The sequence below is a fragment of the Numida meleagris genome, chromosome 3 (genome assembly GCF_002078875.1).
Source record: "Numida meleagris isolate 19003 breed g44 Domestic line chromosome 3, NumMel1.0, whole genome shotgun sequence".
Taxonomy (NCBI): Eukaryota; Metazoa; Chordata; class Aves; order Galliformes; family Numididae; genus Numida; species Numida meleagris.
In genome coordinates, this window is record NC_034411.1 from 13,680,547 (window position 1) to 13,700,941 (window position 20,395).

Consider the following 20,395-nt stretch of genomic DNA (forward strand, 5'->3'; position numbering starts at 1 on the left):
TGGATCAAGCCCTGGGCAACCTGATCTAGCTGAGGTGTCCCTGTTCATTGCAGGGGAGTTGGACTAGATGGCTTTCAGAGGTCCCTTCCAACTCTAAGGATTCTATGATTCTATGATCAGTTTGGCTAGCACTGGAAGTATCACTGCATACACCGTACAAAAAATTATCTTAAACTATGACTTCCAACCATCACCTAACTTAAAACCAGACACTTCTTCCAGACACTCTGGAGTAATTGATACAAAACATGTACTAAAATGTGTAATTTCAAATAAGCTTAATTAAACCAGTGTAAAACTGATCACTTATCATAGTTTTGAATATTTTTTATTGTTTTATAAATTTTCATAGTTAGAACCTAAATTAGCTCAAACCCTTTTAAATGTAGTCACAAAATGGATGAGCATAGATGGAGTTAATTTCTAAACATGCTCTATCTCAACAAGTGCAACTCGCACGTGTAGAAAATTTGTTTTATGCGAACAGAAAATTACTTATTTTTTATGCTAACAAACATTGACCATTTCAGTCATAATTTATAGTAGTCTTGAAGTCTGAAAATACAAAATATCTAGTGCTCCCCTGAAGGTTTCTGCACTTCTAACTGCCAGTATTTCTTCTCTCCCTAACACTTATGTTATTAGTAATATTATTAGTAATGCCCTAGAGTATGTTAAAATCCAAAAGTAGCTGAGAATAATTATAATGACTTCACAATCCCAAGCATACTAACAAGGAGTCAGAAATATTTATATCATTTGCCATTGTCAGCCTAAGGACTTTTACCTTCTCAAGGCTTGTCCCTCTCTGGGTCTATGCGTCACCTGCAACAATCAGTATTAAACCTATGACAAAATGCAAAGAGCTCTGATTTCACTGATGATGTTATTTTTCTCTGGATTTTACTTCATTTCTTTGTAAAAGTGAACTAAATGTGATCTTGTGATACACATTTCTACATCTCAACAGACCAGCTGGCTCTTCTTGTTCTGAGAAATAACCTTTGTATGTTTTTCCCCAGAGCTACAGCCACTGCTACAGAGGTGCCCGAGCAACCAGAGGAGGTGAATATTTGACAGAATGGGGCTAACTAGAAGACATTGAATTGAAAAACAGGTAGGTATATGGGACGAAATGACCACAGTAATCTTGAGGTCTGTTGAATAGGAAGTATGAGCGATTTAGGTCAGTGGAAAGAGTTACTGGGGAAAGGCTTGGATAAACAATATGAAACTTACTGAATAACAGAAGCATTCTGTTCACATTTCCCAAAGCTTTTGGTTTGCCTTCCTTCAAGTGGTTTCCACATCCACATAACCTTCTCCTTTGCAGAGAAGGACCCAGGAGTCCTGGTGGATGACACGCAGGCCATGAGCCAGCAGTGTGCCCCGGTGGCCAAGAGGGACAATGGGATCCTGGGGTGCACTAAAAGGAGTGTGGCCAGCAGGTCAAGGGAGATGACCCTCTCCTTCTGCTCTGCCCTGGTTAGGCCTCACCTGGAGTACTGCATCCAGTTCTGGGCTCCCTGGTACAAAAAAGACAGGGATCTCCTGGAAAGAGTCCAGAGGAGGGCCACAAAGATGATAAAGAGCCTGGAGCATCTCCCCTGCGAGGAAAGGCTGGGTGACCTGGGTTTGTTCAGCCTTGAGAAAAGAAGACTGAGAGGGAATCTTATCAATGCTTATAAATATCTTAAATGTGGGAGACAAAGGCACATGTCCAACCTCTTTCCAGTGGTCTGTGGGGACAGGACAAGGAGAAATGGCCATAAACTGGAGTATAGGAAGTTCCACACCAATATGCGGAAGAACTTCTTCACAGTGAGGGTGATGGAGCACTGGAGCAGGCTGCTCAGGGGGGCTGTGGAAATATGCAAAACCCATCTGGATACCTACCTATCCAACCTGCTGCAGGGAGCCTGCTTTGGCAGGGGGGCTGGACTTGATCTCTGGAGGTCCCTTCCAACCCCTACAATTCTCTGATTCTGTGATTCCTTTATGCATCTGGCTTTTTCTATTCCACCTTTTCTCTCTCCATACTCCTCCTCTGCACTAAATGTTTGTGGTAGGAGAAGGAGGGGTTGCCCACAGCTGAGACCTGGTTACCTGCGTCCCACTTCATAGAAGGTAGGTGTTTCTCGATCAGGACACTTTCATGATCTTAGTGTCCTCAACTGGGGCTCTGCTGTAGAGGGGAGAATAGAGCTCTGGTTCACCCATTTTTCCAAGCTGGGTCTAAAGAGCAGTCTAATTTCCCCCCTTCATTATCATACCTTCTCTACTCCTTTCCTCCTGTCTCTGACATCTCTCCTACTCCTATGAAAGTACAACATAGCACTTACTGGATGAACTCAAATAGGTTGCTACATTTTACCCACAATAACATAATGAACCCTTTGAAGTGTTGTCATGGTTTTGTGATTTTTCGGTTATTGGTATTCCACATCATAACATCATGTAGTGGATATACCTGGTTCTCAGAAGAGAAGGACTACCACAGTCCCCACGGTACTTTTCTCCTCTGTTACCATTTCCAGCCGGAGGGAAAAGATAAAAGCTCGCAGTATAAACACTTGCAGATCACAAGACCTCGTTCCTTTTTCCGCCCGTCTCTCGTCTTGGCAGCACCTCGCTCTCCAGCCGTCTTATCATCGGTAGTAGAGTAAGGCCTACCTTGATTTTGGGACATTCTCTCTCTCTGTATTGGATTTATCAGCTTAAATTGTAATTATATTGTATTATAGTGTGTTGTTTTGCATTCTGATATTTTATTTAGTAAATTAGTTTGTTCCTCCTCAGATTGTTGCCGCTGTTCTTTGCTCTCAGGGCCATCTCCTTACCCTTTTCCCCTTTTCCCTTTTCCTGGGGCGTGGACCCGTGGATCCCCCGTCCCCTTCGTCACGGAACCGGGCCGAACGCCCGTAAACCGTTGACAAGTGTCCAGATGTAAAGGTTCTGTTTCCCTCTGCACAGTATGGAAGAGTAAGAAATTTAGACTGTGAACCACTTTTGCAAGGAGTTAAGCTCCTAGAGACCAACTCTGTGTCAACTTGGCACTCTTGGAAATTAAAACATTTTTAAGAAAAATTATTCAAGTTTAAAAGACCATTTAAGTACTCCAAAATCCAAACTATAAATCTAGCAGGAAAATGTAATACATCGGAGCCGGTGGACTCTCTTTAGCAATACACGGCCTTGTATGGAAACACAAGTTTGTTTGCTATAGCACAATGGAGAGAACAAACTAATGTCTCCCTAAATGCAAGGCAAGATATTTCAAGGTAGAAGAAGTTTCATATAAACTAGCACACTATTAATCAATTCTGAAAAATAACGCTCTGTGTTCAAACACAGACATAAAGCTGAAATCTTGAAAATGAATTTGTTCCTTTAGTACTGTTCCCTTATTCCTACCCTTCAGATGATACTCCTCTTGGGGCCTCTGCACAGGAGGTACCTCATGGCAGTTCAGTCAAAGTATAAAGAATAAGCAGGGAGTTGGCAACGTGAAAGCTCAGTAATGAATTCACTGAAGCAGCCTTAACACTGTCAAGGTGTCACTTGAATCATGAAACTAAGAAACCTGGAGGGCAGCAAGGCAGACACTTTGTTTTTCTGCACATTCTGTAGATGCATAGTCCTATCTTTCTCCCTTGACTAAAAACATTCTACAAGGCTTATCTTACACAGTCCTTATTGTTCCTTTCTGTGGGTTCCTCTTAATGAAAAAACAGCATGTCTCAAAAGTAGGGTTTTCACATCTTGGATGAGGAGAAAAGAAGCTCAATGTATCTGCAAGAACGTCTAGAGCAGGGCAGGGAGAATTATCTGCCTAGCCAGAGAGGACTGAAAATCAGTAACACTAAATAGTTTATAGCTGGACAGGAAAAAAAATACTCTGTTCTAGCTTTTCTGTCACTGACAACAATCAACATAACGATTCATTTACCATGTGGAGAAAACCAAATATTATCCTGGGGTTTCCTATAAAAGCAGAAGTAATTTTGACAGAGCTATATCTGTCTTTTACAAGGAACTACATTTTACAAGGTACATCTTTGCCCTCCAATTAACTGGCCTGCAAGTCTGTGTGGTTCTTTTGGTAAGTATTTTATGAAAAACCTAATCCAGAGTTTGAGGAGTTTTATGATGAGAAAACTTTTTAGCGCTAAGTGACTTAGAAAACAATTATAAGCACTCATATCTTCTTTAGAATGGACTAAGAGAAAAATTATTAGGTTGACAAGAAGTCCTCCCTAGGTTACCAAGGATATGGTATGCCTAGTTCTGTGCTTGTTTTTATATAGGTATTAGACAATGATAAAATTGTACTGTATTTAATTACTAAGCCATAGACCTTTATTAGCATTATGAAATCAGAACTTGACATAAACTTGAATGCCCAATTGTGCTTACCTCCGAACCGGAATTTTCCCATTTGTATTTGTCAGAAAGGCCAGCTTCATCCAGCTGAAAATAAGAAATATGATTTTTTTAAATATCATTTGTTAAAATTGGGACAGTTATATTAAGCTTAAGATTACTGACATCCCCTTGAAATTAGTATAAACAGGTAACTGTTTTGTACTAAAAAATATTCCTCTGCAGACATATAGTGCTTAAAGGCAGAATAGTGCTTTACCTGTAAAAGCAGAAAGCAGCCCAAAAGAACCATCACAACAGTTAACAGGATCAGTTTGAAAAGAAGAAAGATTCATGGGATTCTGTTTCCACATACATCAGTGAAGGAACAACCCAGACAATAATTACAACATATGTAGTAGGCGAAAAATAGCAATAAATCAAATGAATAGTTATAAATTCTCTTATAATTTCTCTTGGACAGATGCCTAATGTAGACTTGAGATCTATTCTGATCACAATGAAAGGTTACAATGAAACGCTAAACTAATTTTCTTCATTACACATTATTTAAAAAAGGTATGAAAAAAATACAAGAAGGAAATTACAAGGCTAGAAAAATAAAGGGGAGAAAAGAAGGTAACTTACTGTTTCTTGAGACATGTCATTGGACTGACGTTGTTAGCTCTAAAGTTACGTATGATGGATCCCAGTCCTTCTACCCATTGCTGAGAAACACAAAAATACAGAAGCAATAAATTAGGAAAACCGAAGAGAGAAGAAATAGGAAAGGTTGTCTTGGTGGAAGGCTATTCTTCCTTGCAGCTATGGATTACGTTAACATTCTGAGTTAAGGAAAAGAACTCATCCACTTCACAGCCTATAACACCACACAAAAGCCCAACCACATTTTACCCATTAATATTTTATTCTTCACTAAACAAAGTGACTGTGCTTTTCATTTTTCCAAGTACCACATGCAGCATCTGCAGTGCTATTAAAACAGTTTACTGCCAGCAAAGGGAAACAGTCCACTGATTGATTTATTAAGCTTTCTATTTATAGCCCATATAAATATATGCCTCCTTTTCTGTCGCTGCTGACAATATTAGCTATTACTAAGCAACATTATATGATATGTGATGATACAATTAATCGGTTCAATGTTAGGAAAAGAATGAAACAAAATATTAATAAGCTACAGCAAACAACAGGGAGGTACAAAAATTTCTCTCCAATGCTGACCTCATCTAACATCCTGTTACATATTCAGTCCTGCTTTCTTTCTGGCTTTCATCCTTAAAAAGGAAAACATTCCTGCAATCATTAGGACAACTTTCGGCCAACAACAGTATTACAGCACTTACATAACTCCTTTTTATGGATCTATTTTTCTACTGTAGCTCATACCAAGACTTTGCATTGCTATATAGAAGAAGCTTAAGGATTAGACCTTAACACTAGCTCACAGTGACATTAGTGAGAATGCTGGCAGGATAAAGCTATCAGAAAAAAAATGATAGCATTACAGGCCAAGTTCAATCTCAATTATGCCACTGTAACAGTAGGATTACTCAACAGATAATTTACACTGGTGCAACTGAGATGGGATTTGGTCCACTGCTTAACATCAACCTAATGAATAAAGCTTCTTGCTTCCGGACTAATTCTGTGCTTGCTGCTTGGACTGACTTGGGCAGAATCCAGAATTTTACACTTACAAATAGATGGAGATGAATATATTTTTATTTTCGTAAGTGCTGCACATCAGCAAATCAGATGAAAAAAATAGCATTTATATAGGAGGAATACTAATGTATTTGGAAAATTGTATATGGTGAACTGCCGACAGTTAATAACCATTGGCTAAAATAATGCTAAAAAGGTCTGAAGTGTCAATTCAGTAAAGAAAACACTTAAGCAGACTCTTGTACTCATGTCACATTCCAAGCACATCACAAATTTCTTTTTAAACAGCAAACTTATCAGATTCCCTTAAAATTAACCTTACAAATCTATTTGGCTTTTGAAAAATCAGCCATATACTAAGCCATTTATTAAAGCTTTCATATACATATATATATATTAGGAATCACTGCATAAAATATGCATACAAATAGATTAAGCATGAATCTGAGAATAATTTGAAAATAAAAGTCTGACTTAAGGGAAAAGTATAGCATTTGGGATTTTCTCAGTTGTGTTTTAAAGCTGTTAAAGCATTCTTCTTGTTATAATTCACAGAATTATTTACCTTTGATTTTGTTATCACATCTGAAATACATGAGATACTGCCTAAAGACAGGCTACCTGGAGTGAGAGGGCATTACATAACCAAGAAGCCAGTCCAATAGGCAGACAACCAGACAGTGAGGTAATGCAAGTGTAGAACCCCATCGGTTAATCATCTCTCTAGGGACTGCTCTTTCTCTTTTCCTGTAACATTTGCCCTGCCCTTGCTGCCTCATCGGGTCTAGTAGTCTAATAGTCTAACCTACCTTATACTTTAAAGCTTAGCAAGTCTCCACCAGGGCAAAAGACCATATCCCCACTATGCTTAGATGTGTAGGACATGGTGTCACCTCTAAAGCAGATTCCAAAGCTGTGCTTGGAAACAAACTATCAGTTTACTCTCCCATTTCTCTTTTCCCAGCTTCACAAATAAGAGGACTTAATAGTCACAGTATGGATATGCTGTCTAGGGATATAAATAAAGTAAGGTTCATGAGGAGACAGAGTATATTTTATTAAAACTGATACAATTGAAAACTGTTGACAGACTCAGGAAACACTTATCTTTTTCTACAAATGTTCCCTCAAGTAAGATGATACAGGAAGACTGCTTGTGTTACAAGCAGTTACAAAATACTTTTGATAGAAATACAGAATATATTTGGTTCTCATTTATATTAGTGCTAAATATTTTCAGATTTTCAATATATGGCTCATTACCTTTAATTTGTCAACATTACTCCTGAATGGCTCTCTATATACCAAGAATTACTCTGTATTCATATTGAAGAGGAATCTGGGCCCTGCTATCTAATCTTAGAGAAAGAATAACCATGAAAAGAAATAAAAATTAAGACAAAGTTACCTTAAACACAGACATATAGGCTGACACAAAAGGCCAGAATGAAAGTACACTACAGGTAGCTTGTTTTTCTCTAGCCTGATCCAACATTGTGAAATATCTCTTTAAGGAGGGGTATGAAAAATTTATTGAAGAAGCACTCTCTCAGATTTTGCTGTAGTACTCAAATGCTTTCGAGGCACTTAGTAACCTTGAATTAGCTGAAGTTCATTGACTGGCAGCAGCAGCAGGGTGCACAGATAAATTTGACCTCTCAGCTCTCTTTTAGCCATCAACCTTAAATTAGGAGTGTTAAAAAGGGCATAAGTTCTGAAGGGTAAAAACCCCTGTAATCTACAGATCAAGCAATTCCAGATAAGGTCATCTGTGTCTTCTTTATTGGCAAGGTCGGTATTATCCAGACCTCTTGAAGTGATTTGATCTTTGCTTTTTCCTTGCAATTTCTCCACAGTTGCAGTCCGCTTAATTCAAGCAGTGGGAAAGCTGGGGAGGATAGGTGGCATTCTCTTTCATTTCATATCCGGTGCCTGTGTCTGCCTGTCAGAATAAAGGGCTTAAGAGCCTGAAGTTTCAGGAAACCCATGGAGAATAGAATCATGTCTCTCAGTTCTCATCTAGAAACAAGCGGCCTGGCGGGAATCCTGATATTTTGCCCTTATCCATCAATGTTTTGACCAGTAGATGTCCCTCTTCTCTCAACTCACATGCCACAAAAATCATTTATGTTCTGTGAAAATTACCGTGCCTTTAAAGCATGAGATAGGGAAAGTCAGGACATTAGACTAGTGACAACGCAAAAGCCATCCCCTACCTGATCAACCGGAGAACAGATAAATCTGATATTGCACAAAAATTCTATTACAAAATGAAAAGGACTTCTTCCTACTTCAGGTATTTCATCTGGAAAGCAGAGGTTTGCACAATGCTCTATACCGTGAGTTGCCTGATGTGTACAGATCACTTCCACCCTTCAGCAAAGCTTTCCATTCTGGAATGACTTCTGCAGCATTAGAGGGGTCTACTCTAAAAGCGTCTGGAAAACTTACTTTGTCTGTTTCTGTACACAGGTTCAGACAAACACAGTAGGCATATGCACAGCTATGAAGCACCAGGGCTAGAGTTTTCAAATTATATGATTTGGGAAAACAACTAATAACTTGCTTCACAGAAAAAAAAAAAAATCAAGTTCAACTGAAACAGAACTTTTTTTTCCTTACCATAACCAAGGTGGTCCATTTAACCATTTTAAACAAACAGAAACCAATTTAAAAATGAAAAATACCATTCCAACTGAAAAACTGAGAAATTTAAGAACATCAAAATGAAGTGCTCCCAACTGCAGTCATCCTTAATACCAAATATTATCAGCTGGACAATAAGGCTGCCATTTTACCTATATGCTTTTTAGCATGATTAGCAAAGTATTTCAGCACATGCTATTCACTCCAATGCGTTACAAGCTAGCCATCAATGTGTGATTCAATGTCTAAGTAACACTATTGTAGAAAATTACAAAAGATTACTTCCCTCTCCCTCCCTCATTGCCTCCCATCCCAATGCAACACCAGATAAGTGTGAGTTTCACCTCTAAACAGATAATTTACTTTCTTGAGGTGAATTAGGAGAGTTCACACAAACTCTTCTATCATCACGGCAGTGCCAGAGATGGTCATTGCACTACCACTTCATTAAAGAATGTAAAAAGAGCTGACTTGATTTAAAATAATCTTGTAAGTCAAAATCCTTAGTGTATTGGCAAAGTAGATAAGCAAAGAAGACAAAAATCAGATGTTGAGATGGTAAACTACAACAGGTTCATTGGAGTTCTGCCAACTTTGGATAGGCCAGCGTACAGCCAGAGTGCCTTGACATTAGTGCTACATTGCTTCTGCACTAAGGAAATTTGCCTCCAAACATTCACTGACCCTTTCAAATGTCCTAGACTGGGGAAAGCAGGTTATCAGATTAGCAGGTCACAGGAAGTTGAGTAAAAAAAAAAACAACACACATACGAAAACATCTCATGTGTGTTATAATTTACACACAATAATATATATTTCTGGATTTAATCAGGATGGCAAACTTTAAATGTTAATTTCCTCCTTTTACATTCACTGTCTACTGCCACACTGAATCAGACAGACTACATCCTATTTTGTGGCTGTTTTTTTTTTTTTTTTTTTTTTTTGAGTGGAAATAAAAAAACAATTTCTCAGTTGAAAACTCCAATAAAATTTAAGTAGATAGAATGTAAACAGCAGAGTTGGATCTCGGAGACAAGTGGGGAGATAATAAACACACACTTTCTGTTGGAACAGTAACACGAAGTTCAGTGATGACTTAGAATCATAGAATTGTTTGAGCTGGAAAAGATCTTTAAATGTCATCTAGTCCAATTCCCCTGAATTGAACAGGGACACCTACAGCCAGATCACGTCCCTCAGAGCCTGGTCCAGTCTGACCTTGAATGTCTCCAAGGATGGGGCACTCAGCACCTCTTTGGGCAACCAGTGCTTCACTACCCTTACTGTAAAAAAATCTTCTCTTATAATATCCCTTTTATCCAATCTAAATCCTTTTTTTTCTGTTAGTATGAAACCATTTCCCTTTGTCCTATCACAAGAGACCCTGCTAAAGAGACTGTCCTCTTCTTTCTTAGAAAAAAAAGGCTACTATCAGGTCTCTAGAGAGCCTTCTCCTCTCCAGGCTGAACAGCCCCAGCTCTCTCAGCCTGTCCTTGTAAGGGAGGTGTGCCATCCCTTGGATCATTTTTTGGCCCTCCTCTGGACACACTCCAACATGTCTATGTATCTGCTGTGCTGAGGACTCCACATCTGGACTCAGTACTCCAGGTGAGGTCTCACAGAACAGAGCAGAGGGGCAGGATCACCTCCCTTGACCTGCTGGTCATGCTTCTTTTAATGTAGTCCAGGACATGGTTGGCTTTCTGGACTGAGAGGGCACACTGCTGGCTCACATCCAACTTGCCATCCACCAGTACCAGTACAAGCTCAATCAATTCCGATACATCCATATCCTCAGTAAACCGCCACTGTAGATGCAACTTAGAAAGGTCTACATTGTTTCTGCCTTGATTTACCTTACTGTCTCACTTGTGTCTCAAACATATTAGATCAAGTGGATGACTATTGTTGACAAGCCACGGATATGTAGTTTGTGGTGGTAAAACTCCCAAACGCAATACTCTTACACCAATGAGCCTCTCAGAACCTACCCACAAGGAGACTGCAGTATATGATACTTCATTTTTGATAAGCATATTGCTGGTTAACGAAGCAGTTTGTATTTTAGACTGCATAATCAGCTCATTTCTTGAGACAGTCTTTGTAGGTCAACATACTCCTCACAAACTAGTCGGTCTAATACAATCTACTGATATTGAAGAGGGTTAACAAACTTTACTGCACCTTTTTATTTTTTTTTCCACTCAGAGAAAATCAGACATTTTTGGGTTAAGTATAAAAGTGAGTGAATGCTACCAACATCTCCTTTACTTTGCTTCTTAAATGCCTGCAAACCATAACTACAGCATGTTATTTCCCTGGAAGCTGGCTGAAAATACACCCCGTAAAATCAGCGCAATGTATCCATGCAAGTTATACAAGTGTATCTCCTTTCATGGAGTTTATTCAGTACTTCTGATGTTAAAGATACATGAATCCAAGCAATGAAAAAGCGAGTGGGTCTGCCAAGGGATCTAATGATGCTGTGTTCAAGAAACAGACACTCAGTTTTGAAGGAGGGAATTTAGCAGGTGTATACTACTCATCATTATTCTCATCAGTATATATCTCAGTGGCAAAATTAGGTATAATACACCATTAAGTACAGACAATCAGGAGAGAAAAGCAAAAAATATGAATTTTTAAAATCCCTTGAATGTCTGGACCTAAGCTATTAGCACAGTACCAGTACTCTGGATCAAGTTTCTCAGAGCAGTTTTGAGCAGATAGATTGAGTTCCAGGCATTGGTGGAGCCGCAGAACTTACACTGTGAGTTGCAACCTTTAACTCTGAGGAACAATGCCATGTAAAAAAGCACCATTGTTTTCTTAAGATTTTTCCATGTAAAAGGGAAATGGAAAAGAGCTTGGGTACACTGGAATCCTCTTAACTGTACAGAATTTTCTTTCCTGCTTTTGTTTTTTCAAATAATGTAAACTCCATGATGCATTTAGATTATCGCTGAATAAAATTTTGGAGGGCTGAGTTCAACTCACCATGGAAATAAAAGTAATTGCACTTCTCTTTAGCATCACTATGAGTTACAAATTCACGGCATAATCTCCACATAGTTTACTGTGCAAGCCCCACACAAAGACGCTTAACAGTTAGGGGGAACATTGTGTCTTGTACGTCTCTCTACTTCTGATGAATTACCATGCATACAAAGGCTGATAAAATTACTTTGTCCTTTTGCCATGGCACATAGACATTTTACAGAATGTCTCAAATGGATGTTTGTTGTCCTTTTGCAAGTGTGGCAGCAAACATTTAAACAGGTATTTCAGTCAGCAAAGTAGGCTGACTTACTTCAGAAAAACAACTGTGTACTATTGAGGAGCTTTCATTTTTTTCCCTCCCACACACTGTTTAACTGTGAAGTACCTTGGCTATTTCTGTGTTTTCTGCTACCATGAAAGTGAAGCTGATGTTCACCAGATCTATACCACTGCAAACACACACTATCCGTCCTTCCAACTCATTTTCTGATTTTCCAACAGCCTCAAGTGCAGTTAGTATTTTGGGATCCTGTTAAAAAGAATAGAGAGCTTGTTACATTTGCAATTCATTTGTTATGCAATGCACTATGGTAAAGATGCATTTTTATCTCCTTGTACATTAACATCTTTAAATCTTTGCCAACCATCTTAAATGAGTGCTTTCATTTAGAATTGCTGCATGAAAATCCAAAAAACTATATATTTTAACAAGTATGAACACAGATATGAAGGCTCAGATGTAAATGAAGTACTTCAAATACATTTCATAAAGTTAAATAAGAAATTATGTATATTTAGTCATAAAAAAGAAAAATGAATCACTCCAAAGAATGAAAATTGAGAAGAATATAGATCTATAAATAAATTATCCCAATCTAGTTAAATCTACAGCTACTGAGAGTTACCATCTGTGTGACTTTTGGGCTGTTTCTTAATTATACATCTTACAAGCTGGTCTTTGCTGAGGGTCAAATGCTATAGATTTAATGGGCATAAAGCACAAGACAGAGGTGAAGTCTGAAGCATATTGGTATGGTACTCTGCACATGGAAAATGGGGTTGTCTGCACCACCTCTTCTCATGCCCCTTTCTCCATTGGGGAAGCATTTTAGTCCATGGAGTCCCAAGAAAACTACTAAGAGATGATTATCTACAGTTAATACTGAAACACGTAGCACTTGAAAGTAGAAATGCAGAGGTGTTAACCTTGTTTCATAACAAATTTTCCAAACTAAAGGCCTGGGGGAAAGAGAACCAATTTTCATCTCAGAAAAACACTCATCATGCTTACTCAAGAACACCATTTAAAATTCCAAAGTTTTGAATTTCTACAGAAATTCTTCAAAATCACAGACAGTGACCACTGATCCTGGTTTTTGCCGCCCTCTCTGATCATCTGATAAACAGGGATGCAAACAAAACTTTCTGGGTTTTATATCAATGAAACAACAAATTTAAAACAGATAAGAGCAAAATTTCGAATACAAAACCATTTTTTTTCCAGATTTCTTAAACATTTATCAAAATACAGTGTTAGAAAAATAATTAAGAAATCCTAATAGATACACTTAATATCTTTTGTTCAGTTTTTACAGCATTCTGAAAGCCAGGCACTGTACTAAATCAGGAAGATAAGACTACAGATTCTTCCCAATGCAATCACACCAAATCACTTGAGTTTAAAATGTAAAATTTCAGAACATGATTGCAAAAGAAAAGATTAGCTTTTTAAGCAGTAGTTTTTAAATAAATGAACTCCACTCTGCATTTCACCTTCAGTTTAAATATTCTCTGTTTAAAGAATATAAACTAACTATAGAGTACCTTTGGAACAGCTCCAAAACGAACACTGTTGATCAGGGAACATTCTAATACCTGTCCTTCCTGAAATGGTAAATATATATATATATGTAAGTTCAAAGATCTGTTAGAAAGTAAAGCAAAAATAATGTATTTTATTTGCAATCACTGTTAATTAACACTAAACAGTACATTGCCTTTTCATTTCTGTTAATTCCTTCTTAAGTATTTCATTTTTGTATATTCTGAAAGAATAGAAGTAAGGCTAGTTTTGTATAAAAAGTAGCACAATATTTAAGACCTTTTAAAGCTAGCTAGAATATGAAACAAGTGGGATAATAAGTAATATATATATTTCTGACATAACCATAATATACCTTTCCTTCACTTTTCCAGCTCAGAAAAAAGCCAAATTCATCCACTTGAAAGAGACAGCTGCTTTCAAAGACAAAAGATTCCTATAGAAAAGAGAATATAGACTATTATTTTAGTGAGTTTGACAAGTGTCATAAATAAATGTACTGCTCAAACGATACAATGTTGTTACTTTTTTCCTCTGGAGAATTTGCCATTCCTAATCAATTAGAAAAAAGGAGAGAGGCTTATGAAAAAATGGTAATTTTTAGTGATGCATCTTTCCGCCAGCATTTTAAATACAAGGATGCACTTAATATTTCCGTACTTCTCTATGCAACTACAAAGTTTCTTTTTTGTTCAATAAAAATGTTGATTCTTACCTCAAAAATCTTAATGAAATTGAACTTTAAAAATATTTACTGAATCTTCAGTACTTCAAATTTTGTAATCGTTAAAGGTTTAAGGTTTGTTTGAGCATTCAGAAATCGGGAAGCACTTTTCTGTTAGACTATGACAGTAGCAATGCTGCTCAACTATTTTGTAGCCAGAGTACCTGGCAAGCAGAATTTGAAGAATATTAATTAGCAGATAAATTAAGAAAGGATATCATATGAGAAGGACTAGACAAGGCAAAAATATCAGATAAGCTGAATTAAAAAAGAAATTTCCTCCATACATATCCAGCCCCAAGTAATGCATGATAAATTAAGTTAAATTGTAGGATAGCAATGTGCAGAATCTTTTTTTTTTTTTCCAGTAAAACAGGATCCAGGATTTCCTTACTTTCGTAGTATAAAATTGACAAGCATGTGTGCAGCTACAGAACTGCTTACTGCTTCAGAGATCAATGTGTTATTCTATAATAAAGACAGGTACGTTTCTGATACACCTTGTCCTCTTCAAGCATGCAGCAGGCCTGGCAAGTGTGTCAGAGTTGTTTTCAGAGTAAACGGCCTTACATATAGAACAATCAGTATGGAGGTAACAAAACACTAAGAATTCCAGCGCTCTCAGTGCATGGAGCACACTTTTAAATCAGTAAGCCTTTCCAGGACAGAGTGATCTCACTGGTTGTCTCTGAGACAGTCTCCCAGTCCAATCTAGGATATAAGACTTCATGGGGCAGTCACCAGTGTCTTTTTGACATCTGCCATGGAATAAGGACACCCAGTGGGCTAAGGAATGGTCTCATTCCAGGTGGGCCTTATCCTGACTTGACACCAGGCATGATGTCAAGCAAGTATGTGGATCCAGAGTTGGGTAATGTCTTTGAGCACTTCTAGATGGACATAGCAAAAAGGGTTATGCTTATGTTTGGGATAATTCTTCCTTTTCCCTGGATGTGTTCATTATTGAATGGTGTCTATCACTTCCGGGCAACATTTTTTGTGTTCAAATGAGATTTACTGAACTTAAGGACTGACACACTGTAGTTTTCCATCCATGTAGCAAACAATTATGTTGATTTTACAGGCACGGGAGCTGAGATAGAAAAAGAAAGTTGCCGCAGCTCAGTCTGAACAAATACCACTACACATGAGCTTCCAGCATGCGCTGCTCTGGCTGTCTTTCTCCACCGCAGCTTTTATTTTCCTGCCTTCACTGGAGCACTCATCCCTTATTAAATGTATTCATTGCCAGACAACTCAGAATTACTAGTTTTACAGTCGTTGTAGTTCAGGAACCTTTCATAAAAAAACACAGCTAGTACCAATCAAAATGAGTGCCTCTTGCATTTTCCAGAAAGATTACTCACAAAACCAAAGGCAGGCACTTTTTTTTTTTTGTCATTTATTGCATCTCCATCTATCAAAAAGTTATCGATGTACCAAAAAATGTTTTCACACAGGTGTTCATATAAGCTGTATTCATGTTGATGTCCCACCCTATCCTTGATTCTTTTCACTAAATTACTTTTTCTGCAGTTTGCCTTCTTGCATTGTAAAAAAAGCACCTACCATGAGAACACCTACATGCAACATGACTAGAGAGATTCCTAATCGTGTCTGATTGTTTTCTTCTCATATTCTGAGACAGTTCTATTCTAGACTTTTCAAAATCAATGCAGTTTTCCTCAAAATATACTTCTGCTATTTTGTAATCCTGCCAGGTAAGTGGCTCACCTATCAGCAAAAGATGGATGAAAACAGTGCCCCACGTTACAATAATCCAGATTTTCCTAGCTGCTCAACAAATCTTAGGCACACAAAAGACCTGTCATGTGGTACAAGAGCTATTCAGTCACTCAAAACCTGGACTGGGATTCCTGAGGCCCTGTTCTGCATTGACTTGCTGTATGACTTTAGTTCAATTATCATTTATCTTTTTCCCCACTAGGCTTTTCTGTTAAGGTGAAGGAATTAAGTACAGAATCTCAATGAAAACTAGAAGGCCAGATCTGAAACATTTATCTTGTAAATTACAAGACCAACAGTACAGGGATTGGATTTTTCTATGCTTGCATTACATGCCTAAAGCAACGGTGTTTTTCTCTTTGGTATCTGCTTACTACCACAACAAAATAAAATCATAGCCTATGTAAATCATAAATCTGACAGTATCACAAACAGCTACACCATCTAGAGTTCACTGTTTAAAGGCTACAGATCTTAACTTATGAGTCACTGGTTTTGTTTTTCTTTCACAGCCCTTGTAAAATTGCAGATGAAATATAAAGTTAGCCACCCAAGTGAAAGCCTTTTAATGTTTCAGAAGAGAGCCCCTTCAATAAAGCAAACCAGACTTCCAGCTCTAACACAGCAAACCTGGAGTGCACCGCAGCAAAACTTGCAGCAAGTAATGCAGACAAAGCACATCGCATGGATGGATGGACAATGTTCTGGCCTTGCTGTAGCAAGTAAGATCCTCTTTCTATGGAGTTTTGGAAGGAAAAAAGTTCAGCTGCAAGGACCAAGAATTCTATGAGGGTTGCTCCAAAAGTAATGCCTCCTATTTTATTATGTGACCCACAATGTCAGAGGCAGATGGTGGTGACATGGCAGTAGAGGTTGAACCTTCCCATCAATATTCTGTTCCATTTTGTTGCTATGTGAAAGATGGCAGTAGGAGAGCAGTCTGACAGAATGGTATCTGACATGGAAGTGCATATGAAGCAAAGGCATGGAACTGAATTCCTCTGTGTGGAAAAAATGGCCCCCACTGACATTTACTGATGCTTGCAGAAGGTTGATGGAGGCCAAACAATGTTTGTGAGCACAGTGAGGCAGAGGGTGGTGCATTTCAGCAGTGGTGACAGTAACGTGAAAGACAAACAATGTTCCGGATGGCTATGGCATAGCTGTCACATCACAAAATGAATATCATCCTGATTAGTTAATCTGTGCCGATCAGCTAAGGGTGGTGAGTATGTTGAAAAATAGTGTTCCATAGCTGAGAATTTGCTCCCTGAAATAGTGTTATTGTGATCTTTGTATCTGTTGCAGTTTCCTTGGAAATACATATGAGGCATTACTTTTTGACTGACCTACATAGTTTTCCCATTTATATCCGTAGATGCACAGTATTATCTGTTGGCTAGTCTTGCATGAGTGCCTGCTAGTAGGTACAACAGCCTACAGTGCATAAGTATTCCATTTCAGAATGTTACGTTTTCTCTACCACTACATCAAGAATCCAGGTGCCTCACTGAGTATTCTTGATACCACACTGAGACCTGAACACTTGAACTCTTTTTTGCATCTGCTCATTCTCTGTTTCTCGTCTAAGGTGCAAGAGAACAATCGTGGGCTATAACTTCCCACCCGGATGCTCACAGACTGAATTTCTGGTACAGCATTTGCTGAAGGAAAAGCAAAGTTTTTAGGAATCTTCTTTCTACAGCACTTAACAGTAGTATCTTCTTAGCTTATCTGCTCCCCAAACTGAAAATACATGTTAAAAGAACTGTCTGCCTTGGCAGTCCTCATAAGAAAAACGCATTTACCTACATTTCAAAAGGTAAAAGGAAAATCCTAATATCTCCATAGGTACTCACTGAGATAACTTCCTGTCCAAATGAGATTAAAGACAGACCTTGATAAAAGTATTCTCAGAAGTGCACCAATGCTAAATATGAGGTAAATGCATCCACCCTTTATTTTAACTGACTGTGTAAAATGTCCTGCTTTGCATTCCTTCAACAGATTTGGATTAAAGCACAGCTGAAATGCGGATCACAGTAAACGTATTTCAGACAGATTACAGGTTGATTTTCTAATGTAGATAAAACCACTCCAGATCTCAAATTATGCATCTGAATCAGAATATTAATTATTTATGCTCTCCAACTTTCCTCCATGAGATGTAGATCCTCAGATTATATATAAAAAGGATATAACTTCTCTTCCCACCTCAATTCAATTTGATACATGTACAGAAAATGGAAGAATGCACTTCGTTCAATAATGTGCTTTATTGGTCTCCAAAGATGAGAGCTTTATGATATTACAGCTATTTTGATCCAAATCTCCCTTTCTCTTGCTCAGGGTTTACTGCAAATCAGTGGGATTAAACATATTTCAAAATTATTTCTTTTAAAAGAAAAAAACTGTACAGCAATGAAATGTAATGGTATTTCCTCCCCAGACACATTTCTTCAGTTATGTGAAAATTTGTGTACAATAAAAACAAAACATGAAATATTCTAAAACATCTGCATATTTTAAAGAGAATAGCAAACAAAATGCAAATGGCCTCTTACCTCTTCATATCTGTCAAACACAGCTCCATCTTGCATAAAAGAGGGAACTGGCTTCTGCCAGTTAAATTCATAAGGTTTTGCCATGATTATAGAAGAAAAACCTGAAATGGAATAAAAGTAGAGTTCAATCACTGTCTTTTTAAAGGAATATTTCAAAGTCTAAACAGAAAAAATAGTGACTTTAAGTTTTTCTGGTCACACAATGATATTAAAAAGTCACTGTGCATTTCCAGATGAAAAGTTTTCCTCACAAGATTATTTTTGTTTCATAACTCAAATGAAAAAAAATGATTAGAAAATGTGTGTCAACTTAATTATTTGAAAGAAACACCTGTCACTGTACATTGTTTTAGTTTAAAGATCTGTTATATCACTCCTGGAGCATAATAGGGCTGGGGATAACACAACCCTAGGCGATACAAAGTATCACAACTGATAACAAACATAAGTATTTCTTTTCACTGGAAGACATCAGGTACTACATAGACAGAAATAAAAAAATAAAAAAAAAACACACTCTGAATTGCATACTACACAGGCAAAAAACACATTTTTCCTCTGAACTTTTATTTTAAAATCCGTATGTACTATGCAAAGTTTTGTATATTTTCAGTAAGATTTTATGCATAACTGAAAGCATAAACAGTATGCAGGTCCATAGAGAAAAAACTGTTCAGGAATATAGGGCATTAAATGAAACTAGCTAGTATCACTGCTCATTGTGGGAGTTCGGGACTGTGAATAAAAGAAACCACTAATTAGAACACAATACATAAACCAGAACATACAGACCTTACAATAAAGCCTACCAAATCATTCAGTATCCTGTCCAACACCTTGGTGCTTTCTACATTATGATACTTTCCACTTTCCAGAAGAAGTCCCAGCCACACACCGTGTGAAGTGAATAGTATCTGCTCTCTGAAATGAATGAACAGCTTAATGATGCCACATCTAGTATGAATATTATCTTGGTTACTCCTTCACACACTAGACCACCGTGGTGCTTTCTAGATTATGTTGCTTTCCCCTGCACAGAGGTCTGACCTGGGAGTTCCTTGGAAAACCTAGGCCATCCTCCTTGGGGGTCACCATTTGTTTCAGTAGGGGCCCAAAGAGGCCTTTGGTGCAGCACTCCTTGCTCAGAAAATGACTGAATGACTATTTTCCCCTTCTGTGCCCCCATAGAGAGTCTAGTACACATACTAGCACTGCTTTTACTGAGCTAACACAGAAGGCTTTCCACTGATCAGAAGAGGGATGTGACTTTTGCAACATAGCAATACATAGCTGTTAGACCATCCTATAGATTGGGACCATTTGAAACCACACTAATGCAAAAAACAAACTCAGTGCTGCAACTTGTAGTTCAGTTTTCTACTCCCTTTGCATCCTGAGACAGCAGTCTTCAACAGAACCTTAATGTGGCACTAGTTAGTCTTATATTTGCTGGACAGGTGTACAGAAAGGAGGAAGCTGTTATCCCAACTTCCTGCCATTTCACTACACTTTTCTCCCTAGTCCTCACCACCTTGAAGGTACTGTTACTGGAAAGTACCAGTGAGATCCCCTGCCTTCAAAGCGAAGGTCAACCCAGGGTAAAGAAACTGCTTCTCCCTACCACTGTGTTTGAAATGAGATTCAACAAGTTGACAAAGGTCAGAAACATCTTCATTTCAGGAAGCAGGAAGCAAATACTGAGAAAAATATCCCACTATGCTTGCCTTAGTCTCACATTTATCCATTATTGGCCATCTCTAGCAACATGATACAAGGCTAAGCGCAACCAGCACAATTCTTACTCCGTTACAATGCAGGCAACTAGCCCAAGCAAAGTTT

At 38.0% G+C, this 20,395-nt stretch overlaps 1 protein-coding gene across 6 annotated transcripts in view; it reads right to left on the reverse strand.

Moving 5' to 3' along the window:
• The window catches only part of PLCB4 (phospholipase C beta 4), a 241,450-nt gene that overhangs the window by 74,074 nt on the left and 146,981 nt on the right, over positions 1-20,395 (reverse strand). For all 6 annotated transcript variants that reach the window (XR_002436444.1, XR_002436445.1, XM_021390074.1 and 3 more), the window contains exons 4-9: positions 18,557-18,657; positions 13,878-13,958; positions 13,525-13,584; positions 12,086-12,229; positions 5,011-5,090; positions 4,417-4,470 (exon numbers count right to left, since the gene is read on the reverse strand). Coding sequence is in view for 4 of the 6 variants with exons in the window: in XM_021390074.1 (XP_021245749.1) it covers positions 4,417-4,470; positions 5,011-5,090; positions 12,086-12,229; positions 13,525-13,584; positions 13,878-13,958; positions 18,557-18,640 (503 nt within the window). In the remaining 2 variants the exon portion in view is untranslated. The remainder of the gene's footprint in view (positions 1-4,416; positions 4,471-5,010; positions 5,091-12,085; positions 12,230-13,524; positions 13,585-13,877; positions 13,959-18,556; positions 18,658-20,395) is intronic.